The following is a 12,262-nucleotide window of genomic DNA, read 5'->3' as shown; positions in this document are numbered from 1 at the left end:
GAAGCAACTTTTCCCCTTCCTATTTATATTTCTTTCTTTCCCTAGTCTATAGAAAACCCAGCTAATTCTTTTTTCCCTTAAACCCAAACTAATTTCTTATTTCCTACCCTAGAATGAAGCACTGAAATAAAGTAAACCATATAGATTCTCACACCATGTTTTTTCTGCTACAGAAAATGTCACAATCAGTTTAACTGGAAAGATGTATATATACATCTTTATCAACAGCTACAGGACCTGTCACAAATATAGCCAATTACACAAAAAATGAATACCAAGATGATAAAATGTACAACAGACATGTTGATGTGATAAGCTGTCCGCCATGAGCACTAGGCCATTTTGGTGGCTTAGCAGACCAGGTGAGAGGTGAAGAAGTCACAGTAAATGCAGAAATTAAACCAAAACACCAAAGGGAAAGATGGAATGACCACATAATGTGAAATGTGAATGCATGAGTAGTGACAGAAACCTTTTCAGAAACCATAAGTAACTGAAGGAAAGATGAACAGAAGAATAAATTTCAGAAGAACTCATCAGATGTAGCATGTAGCTAATAGGCATGCAAACACTTCTAAATAAATCCAAGTCTAAAAAAACTCAGAGACTTTTAAATGGCCCAGGATTCAAATCCCTCAGTATACAGAACGAATCAGTCTTAATTCTCATCAGCTATTTATTCACATCTCCCACTCAAAGTTCTTGTAATGAATACTTATTTTAAATGCATTATGCATTGTGCTCTGTTTCAACCTTTTGTGATAGGTTTTTTTTTTTAACAAAATAATCTCTTGAATATTTTGAACATGGTAAGTAAATATGGTTTTTTGATGTTAGAGCTGTTTCTGCTCCATTTGTTACAAGACAAATTATAAATAAACTTGTGAATTTTAGATAAGAGGAACTTTGAATTTTCAGTATATTTGAAAGTCAATTGTCTCAATAAAGCTTAGTTATAGTCATTATTCACATTAATCCTCAAAATAAAAGAAAACCCATCTCATAGATAGCAATAACAAAATTAGAAGAATTTATCCTTCCAATCCAAATTTTTGTTACTGTAGTCAAATGTAATAAATGAATGAATCTCAAAATTAAATACATATAAACATTTAAAATAATGATGACTTCTACAGGGAAGTAAAAGGAATGTGATTGATATTGAGCATTCAAGTATAGATAATGCTATCAACAATATTCTATTTATTAAGGTAGATTTGACCTTTTTATATACATTATACAGGGCCTCTGCGTGATAAAGTTGATAATAACAATTTAGTAAGTATATTTATATATAACAATGTTTATGTATTAATGTAGATTATCCAAATTTGCATATTTTAACTTATTTTTTTATGTTTAAGTTTCCTTCATGTCACATATGAGTAAAATGAACGTAGATAGTGTAATGTGGTAGGACAGCATTCAAATATGATCCTCACAACTTGATACATGTAGAAACTCTAACAGAGTTTAAAGAACAGATGATGGATTTAGTGAAGGGGAAAGAAAACATATTTATTCCCTTGGGTGCATGCCAGCTTTGAGTCTGATTTGTGACCTGATCCTACTGAGTTTGAAACTAGACAGTGACCCTAGGGGATTAGAGAATGAAAGTTATGCTCTTCCCAAGTACTGCCAACACAACAGATGACTGTCCATCCAATTTACATGGTCGTTTTTGAAAACTAGCCAGTTATGGAAATACACTGCAGCTGCACAGAGAGGCACAGTGTTATGAACTTGCCCCCAAATCAGGGTACTAGCAGCCAAAATGCAGCTCATATTGTATATCAATAACAATTACCAACTTTTTCCTAGGAGTTGCTTCTCTTTCTATCTGTCCTATACCCATGTGTGGTCATACCCCTGGCTCCGGCACATATTGCCTTCTTTAAGTGATTTTGCTTTTTATCCTACTCCTGTTATGGATTTCATTTTTTAAATCCTAAATTCTTTAAGGTCTCATCCCTTAAGTGAATAAATTTGTCTATTGAGTTAAGTGGCATAATGAAAGCAGTTGGAGTTCTTAGGCAATGTGGTATATTGTAAACGTAAGCTGCCATTGATGCTACTGTTAATGTTATCATTATAATTTTAACACTTCATAATAATCCCTATAGAAATATAATAGGCAGGGACAAGTAAAGAATGAACTACGAACTTCAAAAGTTCAGTCAAAAATAATGAGAAAACCAAACTAACATCTCTATTTGGTAGGATAAACAAAAATTATCTCTCCTTGTTTCAATATTGACCTAAAACAATTATTTCTAGTAATCCAAAACATGCTCACAATTACCAATGTCCAAAGAGTAACCACTTTCTAAGAAAGGATATTACCTAAATGTTAGCAAGCCTAGAGTCCAACATCAATTCATTCTATCAATGCTCTTATAAGATTCCCTTCAGAAATATATAAAAATAAAATATTACTATAATTCACAAATAGAAACAACTCACAGAATATGGGTTTTCCAGAAAAAGAAATGACAAAAGCCTGCAGTCATTGTTGAGGATCAGACATGGTTATTAAATACCTGACATGTATATTGAATACTTTTGTATAAATATTACATTTAATTTTTAGAATAACTCCATGAGTATTGCTATTTTCAAATGAATTAACTGATCACTCCATGAGATCATGTAGCTTATTCAAGCATAAAATGGAAAATGCTAGAGCTAGGGTTTAAATCCAAGTCTTAATTGCTCCCAAACCTATTTCCATTTCTTTGTTATGTTGATACCTGCAAAGAATTGTACAAGTTCCTATTCGTGTATGCTAGTCAGCTGTGAGATTAATTGCACACAAGGAATTTATGAATTTGCAAACCTACTATCAACAGAAATGACCCTTGAAATGTGGTTAGATTTATGATGCTAAATTTATACTTTCCTCAACTTTGAAACCTTCCTTGAATCTTTCTTCTGATCTAGAATGTATCTCTTGGGACCAAGCTGGTATTTTGCCTTGAAATTAAACAGCAGTGCCAAGGCCCAACTGCCCTGGAATCATGATCACTGAATTATACCAGCAGAGCTCTCTAAAACTAACAGAGACTCAAGAGCAGAGTCTTGCCATTCTTCCAGGAGTCTTTTAAAACAAATACCATCTAATTTAGATGAGGTGGGACTTTGTTTACCAGTTTTTACATGAATATGTCTCTGTGATAACAAGGCTAGTCTCCTCAATGTCACAAAAACACTCCATTTTATCACCTTTCCATTCTTTTCTGTGATTTTACACATGTCAAGGTCTGCTTAGCACATCTCCCTTCTGCCCACTGGAAACCTGCCTGATTTCCGAGGTCCAGATGAAAGACCCTCTCTGATGAGGAAATCATCTTTGACCCCTCACCGACAGCCCTTTAAACTCTGTTTAGATTTGTTAGGCAAGGCCAGGGCGGGGGAGGTCACACCTGTAACCCCAGGGTTTTGGAAGGCTGAGACAAGAGGATTGCATGAGGTGGGGGGCTGAAGACCAGCCTGAGCAACATAGTGAGTCCCTATCTCTAAAATAAATTAGCTGGATGTGATGACAAGTGTCTGTAGTCCTAGGTACTCAGGATGTCAAGGAAAGAGAATTGCTTGAAGTCAGGAGTTTGAGGTTGCAGTGAATTATGATGATGTTATTGCACTTCAGCCTGTGTGACAAAGTGAGACCCTGTAGCAAAAAAACTAACTAGCTAACTAATTAACTAGAGAGATAAATATGTTGTCCTGTGTCTTCTTGATTTGTCCTCATAATATTTAAGCATAATTTGAGATGTGTGATTTAGTTTTTTTTTTTTTTTTTCCAGTTGGAGTCTCACTCTGTCGCACAGACTGGGGTGCAGTGGCCGCTCCCGGCCACCGCAGCCTCGACCTGCTGGGCTCCAGCAATCCTTCCGCCTCAGCCTTCCAAGTTGAGTTGTTTTTTTTTCTTTCTAGGGCTAAGGCTTAAGCCTTAAGAGCAGGAACAATTCAGGTCCAGTATCTTAGACTGCACAGTTCTAATAACAAGGAGGCTTTGCTTGTTGACTGATTGACTAATCCAGTATCTTTTAGATAAATGGATAAAATAGATGATTGGAACCTGGCCTTTATGTCTTCTGGTCTGATTCTTATATTCAGAGATAGGGAACAAATCATAAAGTCAGGCCTAAATGAATGACTTTTTAAAGAAAATTTTCAAAATTCCACAAAATGCAATAGAAAAAGTACTTTCTTTGAAATAAGACTCTTCTGGCCTTAAATATTGACTCAACTGAATAAATAACAGTGGACTCTAGGTAAGTTCTTTCTTCTACCTATACTTTATAAAACACTACATTCTTCACAAAGTTGTTAAAATTAAAAATAATAATGCACTTGCAAACATCTGGACATTAGTTAACTATTAATAAGTAATGTCTAGTATTATTTCTATGATGTAAGTAGATCAAGGTTCCCTGTCTCCCAAGTTGATATATTTAACCATTAGCATTTTATTTTTGCCTTTACCACATTATTTTTCCAATATTTAGCAACAGATTATGAACTAATGGAACTTAAAATTGATATTCAGCAGTCAATACTGGTACCAAAAAATCATGGGCACTAATTAAGGGTATAATAGTTATTGTTGAAATCGAAATATTTAACTGATATATCTGTTAATAATACAAATGTGTCAATAATACAATAGGTAATAAACATTTCTTCTAAGGGTACTCGGGCAGTTCAAGCAAAACCATATACTTTCCAAGATACTAAGTACCTTTATATAGAGGTGTTGATTTGTACTTGTACTTTGACCTTGTGACAAGTACTTACATAGATATAAATTTTTTGAGGGTTTTGTTTCATGACATAAAACAGTAGTCACTCTATCTTTACTCTTTGATTTATCTAATTTGCATAATTGTCTAATTGATCTGATTACCAAATACCTGTAAGATAGAGTTTCTACTTTCTTCTGCTCTAAAATAAAAACAAAAAAATAGGTATTTTAAGTTTCCTCATTCGGTTTAAAATATTTATATGCCCTTTCTAATATAGATATTTTGATACATATTTAGTGCTCTAATGTATATAACTCCATTGAATCAAACGCTAACTAGACACATACTACACATAAACAGCAATAACAAAAAAATGAGTCATACTAGGGTTGATTAATGGTATTGGGGAAATGTCGAGGGCCAGTGCATCACTAGTGGACTCTAGGTCCTAAGCAGGTAAGGAGTGGCAGAAGGCAGCAGAGGGCAGCTCAACTCATCATCTCTTACTCCCTGCCAGACTCAGAGCTAGCAGTTTTATAGGCATTGTATTCTGAGCTTCACAAGAGCTCCATAAAATAGGGACTGGTATCTGCCCTCCTTTTACAAATAAGGAAACTGACTTAGTGAAAGAACATAACTTATCCACTGCTACATTTATATTGAGTGAAATATACTAATCCAATCTGATTGTCAATCAATTGGAATGGTGCATATATATATGTGTGTGTGTGTATGTGTGTGTATATATATATGTATATATGTATGTATATAGAGAGATTAGATCTACAATCATAGGAAGGACTGCATGGCTTTGTACATCAGTAGTCACACAATTTCTTCTCCAACTCTTTCTTAGAAATATGCTTAAGAGAATCTTTGTATACCGTCATTTAAGGCATTGTCCATTTGGAATGTTGAAACATCTATCTGCAGAGTGGCCATCAAGTAATTTCTCTAGATTGCTAAAACAATAAAGTAAAATATTTTGACCAACGCCAGGCTCTTATTTAGGTATAGAAATGTCATTTGAATAAAAAGGACTAAATTTTTATATATAACATATATTTTATATATGTGTATATAGATATATAACTTTTAAAATGCAGTAGTGAAATTAAATTTGGTTCATTTCACAAGAAAAATGATGTTTCTGATCCAACATCATTTGAACATAAAACTATTGGGATTTTCTCCATTATTGGTTTTGTGTATATGTGTGTGTATGTGCACATGCATGTGTACACATCACATCTATTGTATTTTTTATTGAGGACAAAGATAGGTATTTCAACTTAAATAAAGCTACCAATAAAATTAAGTGTATCACGGAGACCAAGTGATACACACAAAAAAACTGTATATAAAAAACTAAATTGCCTGGCTATATTGGAAGTACATATTGAATAATCTGGCCAATAATTAAGGCAATATAGAGAGGTAACTCAAATATTTTAGGCAACAATATCTAAATTAAGAAGTTTGACTTTATTCAGATCATGTTTCTATCAGACAAACTGTCAGCAAGGAGGTGACTAATGCAATATTATCAATTATCTCCTACTGTTTCTAAGATTCAATACTAGTTATACCCTTGAATAAGAACTATAGTAGATTTTGTCATGGAATTTGGATAGACATTCTAAAATATACCACGTACATGTGGACAGAATATAACTATGAAAACTTCATCACATAATGGCAAACTCATCATTGTTTCCATCATACCATTATCAATTAACCCCAGAAATGAATGTGTATTAATATCTCTTTTGCTAAATGAAAGGGTTTCTTGAACACTCACTATATTTCCCCAGTATTTAGGCTTGAATAACTAATAATTGTCAGTAATCTATATAATGGTGGCTAATTTTGATGCTAGAGTAGGTAAAGGGACTTCAATTTTAATTTTTAAAAACATTTTGAAATAATACATTCATGAATTACTTGTATAATTAAAATTAATTGTAAATTAGGCATACACACACACACACACACACATTTGTATTTTTCTGAGGATATAGACAACGTTTTAATCTTATGTTAAAGAATATGAATCTCTTATGTATTTTCACCCCGGAGAGAAATGATATATTATCTGGTCAGAGACCCACTAGCTTCAAATTATGTACATTTGAAGTAACAGTTTGGGAGATGTATTTTATTTTATTGCTGTGTTTCATTTTCATTAAATGATTTGAAAGGTTTGAATATTAAAAATACTTTGTAGCATCTATTACTTACATACAGCACCTCATTTGTGTTGCTATGGAATGGATCAGAATGCATGAAGGTGAATTGCAACAAAATCTTACAGCTGGCTGAGATGTTGCCATGGTGAATCAGGAGTCTACAGAAAAGGTATGTACATTGATTATGCTACAAATTTCACCCATGCAAACACTAGATTTATTAGCCAGATAAAGTTATATTGTACAAATCAAATATGCTTCAGAAAAATAAGCAATAAAACCACTCAAACTTTAAATTTTTTAGATAAGAAAAATTTTAAGTATTTGAAAATATTATCCTGTGGTTTACATGTGGGAAAGCTAGGTTTAGAAAAGTTATTTTAATAAAATAAAATGTATAGATATATTAGATATAGAGAAATAGAATTAAAGCATGGTGCATATACTATACGACTCAGCATCAACTTTGTTTTGCACTTTACCATCTGAATCTCTAGATTTCCAAATGCCAACATAGAGCAACAAAATAAAATTCTTATGGATTTGTGAATCAGCATACTACTAAATCAGTCTAATCTCATTATAGATGGTTCACTGGGGGCTGAGAAAAGTGACTTAACACGGCAACTTAATAACACAATCCTATCTGTTTAACTCCCTGCTCATAAATCTTTTACATTAATTATATTCTCTTGACCATGTCTTTTCCAAAGCAACTTACTCAGTGGCTTATTAATTTTCATCTAACAGTTATGCCTTCTGACTTTGGGTTTTCATTGTTGGTGATCAGTTAAAACAAATAAATCAAGAAGAAACAAAAATGCTATTAATACCTTTATAGCTTTCTGTATGAAATTATGGTTAAATCATTTTTTCCCCTTCTAATTGCCCACATTTTTGATCCCAGGAAGCATCCCTGCCTGATTATAAAATAGTGACTGAAAATAATTTATGTAAGCATCCATCTCATACATTTTGAGCCCTTATCTTTATTTTTAAGCCAACTATTTTGTATTTGCATGTTTGGGACTTAAAAATCAAAACACAGTAGTTGCCTAAAACCTTAGTGCATTTGTCCTAGACCAAAAGCTTATAATTTTACAGTCTCTCTCTATAAAAGTAATCCCTTCATAGTGCAGCTTTTATACCCATTGACTTTTACATTTCATTCAAAAATCTTGCAATAATGATATTACTGTGTTGAAAAAAGCTTCAACACCAATAGTAACATAGTCTGATTATAGGGTGAGTGCGTTTTTACAGGTTAATTACTGAAAAATCTCATTTGGTATTCACAAATAATATAGACTTTTAATTCATGATTTACTAAGAGATGAATAATTTTCTATTTAACTTCCCTCTGCATCTTCCTAGAATACCTTTGGGAAGTAAGAATTGATATTATTATTAATAAAAGCATAAGGAAATAAATCTATTGCCTCAGACTGACACACAACCTCCTATGGTCTGGTCCTAATCACTCTTTCTACCCTTATCTTCCTCTCATATACCTATGCCCCAGAAAAATAGAAGAGACTACTTTTCTAGAACACAACCCATCCTTTCCCAGTTCTTTGCCTTCATTCATGCTGGGTGAAAGGTTCTCATTTCTTATGCGTTCCACTTCCAGTCTGTGCATGCATTATATCTGCTCCTAGGTACTCAGTACCTACTACAAGACATCCACCTTACTATGAGCATTAGTCAGTCCTTTGTATCCATGGGTTTGCATCCATGGATTCAACCAACCTCTGATGGAAAATATTTGAACACAGTAACAATACAACAACAACAAAAAAATACAAAAAAAATATTTGAACAGCTATTTATATAGTTGTTCAAATATATTGAACATTTACATTGTATTAGGTATCGTAAATAATCTAGAGATGATTTAAGGTATATGGGAAAATGTGCCTAGGTTTTTTGCAAATACTATGCCATTTTATAGAAGGGACGTGTGCATCCTTTGATTTTGGTATCTGCAGGAGTTCTGAAACCAATCTCCCATGGATGGGGAGGGCAAACTGTAGTTAATTTGTGTCCTGTAACAACTCTATTTTATAGATAAGGAAACTTTAGCTAGCCCCTCAGCTAGCAAGTGATAGATCGAGAATTTGCAACCGGGTAGTCTGACTTCAAATATTACACTGTGCTACATTAATTAAAATTATGGTGCATTAATCCTAAGTCCCAATAAACTTCCAAGATCAAGATAAAATTCTTCTTTCATAAATATTTCCTTGACCACTTCAACTTTTCTCTTTTTTGCTCCTGTACCTTTCTGAGGTCACCTTCTAACTTCTCTTTCCTGACAAAGTTAGTGATGTACCCATCTTTTTTTTTTTTTTTTTTTTTTACAATCTCTGTAGTAAATAGTCATATGCTTTTCACATGCTCAGTCCTCTATAAATATTGGTGGTATGAATTTGTCATTGAATAAATTGAGGCAGTTTGGATTGTATCACAAATGACTTTCCAAAAATAATTTTAAAAATCTACTTAACCATCCTACCATTTGCTAAACACAGTGATCCCAACCAGGCATTTATTTCTTCATGAATTTGATATTTTTTATGAGTTTATGAAAAAAAGAGCAACTGTTTGGGCATTCTAGTTTCAAATGCATTCATTCAGATGTATTGTTTTATTTTACTGAATTAGACAATAGAATTCAAAACTATTGTCCCAGGAACTCAGGTGAATTTTGCTTACTCTAAATAGCCAGTTAAAAAATGGAAATAATTACTGATAATAATAACTATATAGTTATAACTGATTTAGGTGCTTTTTTCATGAGCTGATTCAAAATTCTATGAACTGATTCATTTTTTATGCATACACATACATAGACTCATCTAGATAATATAAACTAGTTTAGGGGAGATAAAAATTATTTATTTTTCTTATATCGTACCAAGATATGTAACCATTTTCAAAAATTCTCAAAGATAAATTGAATACTTTAATATTATTAGAGACAACCTAAGTTTGTTAACTCAATTTATTAAATTTCAGAGGGGATTGATTTGGAAAGTATTTGAGCCTTTTTCTCCTAAGCTATCAAAAAATCATCTTCCCCTTCACCCCCATTCTAAATGCCAACATTACAACTCATTTTGATAGTTATCCAATGGATGTTTTAAAGTCTTGTTTCTGCTTGTATAACAGCAACAAAACAACAAGATAAATAACTTCAACTCAAAATAATTACTATCACATATAAGAATAAGAATGATCAGATTTAAGATGTGCATTTTATCCTTTCAAACACAAATTTAATATATACATTGACAAAAATTCCATAACGAACAAGGTAATTATTTGAATAGGTTGATAGTAACTTATTATTGAATTCAAAACAAGCGTTCTTGGATTAATTCAATGTTAGAGTTGAATTAGAACTTTTTCCTTTAAGCTCTGCAATTTAAAAATATTTAACTCACCTGGAAAAAATAACATAAAAACTAATTATTCAAAGCACAATTTTGTCAGTTTCAAGAATGTTAGAGCCTCTCTGAAAAAAAGATTTACTTTGGAATGATTTTTCTTGAACTCCTAAATGATCATTTTCTTTTAGTTACTTAAAACTTAAGTAAATAAACCATGATTGTTAAACACACTACTGCTTCTTGGTGACAGTAACTTCTTATGACATTATCTTGGAAAGTAAGATCATGCTACAGACCCAGTACTGTGTGACAACTTTATAACTCAAAGGAAGAAAAAGTTGTTCATAATTAGGTTCATGCTAAGAATAGTACTAAGTTATTATATTGATCCTTGGTGGAATGGGTGGAATGGGTCTCTCAGGCTTTCCTGGAGATTCACCCTAATAAAAAAGAAGCTTGTTGAGTCTGCCATCTGACCTAGAGATCACTATAACAGTTCCTCTGAGCAGTCAGGTACTCTTTATGCTGATTTTTTTTCTCCAGCTCAAGAGTTGTTACATATGTTACCATTTGTTGTTTGTCTAGAACTTACAAAAGAGTCTTCTGAGGTGAAGTTTCAGAAAGCTAGCAAGGGAACATTAAGTGCACTGTTTTCTGGAGTGAAAAGCACCCACAGGCCCCCTTTCACAAGTACACATTTCTCTGTGTCATAATGGTGTTGTCTTTGGTGAACCTTGGGCACAGTTGCCCAGAGATAAATGCATAACTATCCCTGTTATCCCCTGATACAGTACAGGAAAAGATGTAACTCTTCCATCTGCATTTTCCCTGTAAATGGAACAAAAGACTAAACAAGTCTGCCCTTGACAGGTGTGACCCCCTAATCAGCACCACTGAGCAGCCCTTTGCAGAATGTCGGCAGAAACGGACTCCCCTCACCCCTCCAACTTTAAACAAAGCCACTCAGTTTGGTCTTAAACCCAGATAGGAAAAAGAATAAATAAAAGACAGCATAAAGAAGCAAAGCTGGCCATCAAGAACCTACATGCAAGCCAGAGGAGATTTAAGATTTCGTTTCCCAGGGAGGGAGTGACTAATACACGCACACTGACCATCACCATAAAGAGGTAAAGAGAGAGTGAAATGGCTCAACGTACACACACCCCGCTCCATACCGGGGACGAGTCTCCGAGCTGCGGCTTGTGCTCTCGGAGGGCCAGGCTGAAGCTGACCGCCCCCACGGCCACGCTGGACACCCCCAGCCCTATCTCCAGCACGGAGAGCACCAAGAGGCTCCCAATAATCTGGCCGCTGGTGCACATCCTTCCTCGGTCATCATTCCTTCCAGATCAGAGAGGGAAACCAATCATCCACCTTCTTTCTTCCACTATTCTCCTTCCCCCTTCCACCCCCTACCAGATCCCCAAACTTTTCTTTCTTCACCAGCGAAGCATTATCCACCAGGACTGGATTTCCAGAAACAGAGACCCTCTTCCCTGGCCGGGCAGAGGCAGAAGGGCTGCTCCACCCCCCTGGCACGTTCAGACAGGGCTCGTGGAAGGATCGTTTGGGGTTCGGTGGTGAGAGTCCAGGATAAGAGAGCACACCAGCAGCAGGGCTTTGGAGAAAGAGCCGGAGACGTGGAGGATCCCAGGAAGCTCCGAGCCCCGCGAGCGAGGCGCTGTCCAGAGTCCTGCCGCGTCCCCAGTCTCCGCAGGGAAACCCCGCTCCTCCCCTTAGCCTCCCAGACCCTTTCAGGCTCCCTTCTCTTTCCTTGCCGAGGAGATGAGCTTTGCTTCCCGGAGATCCAAGGGGGACTGCTCGTAGCTTCCCTCTTCCCCCTTTCGGCTCCTCGCCTTTGTTTTCTTGTTAACGCAAAGTGTTCCTGCGAATCTCTGGGTCCCCAAGCAGAGCCGGCGGTGGATGAAATTCAGCA

At 34.9% G+C, this 12,262-nt stretch overlaps 1 protein-coding gene across 1 annotated transcript in view; it reads right to left on the bottom strand.

Annotated features, from left to right (window-relative positions):
* TMEM196 (transmembrane protein 196) overlaps window positions 1–11,648 on the bottom strand; it is a 56,526-nt gene extending 44,878 nt beyond the window's left edge. Inside the window, exon 1 of the mRNA XM_008071163.1 lies at window positions 11,502–11,648. Within this exon, the coding sequence (XP_008069354.1) occupies window positions 11,502–11,648 (147 nt within the window). The remainder of the gene's footprint in view (window positions 1–11,501) is intronic.
* Window positions 11,649–12,262: the final 614 nt, after the last annotated feature.

Source organism: Carlito syrichta, unplaced genomic scaffold (genome assembly GCF_000164805.1).
Source record: "Carlito syrichta isolate Samal-C Ts95f unplaced genomic scaffold, Tarsius_syrichta-2.0.1 Scaffold314134, whole genome shotgun sequence".
In the NCBI taxonomy this organism is placed as follows: domain Eukaryota; kingdom Metazoa; phylum Chordata; class Mammalia; order Primates; family Tarsiidae; genus Carlito; species Carlito syrichta.
Note: the sequence above shows the minus strand (reverse complement) of the source record. Positions and strands in the feature narration are given on the sequence as shown.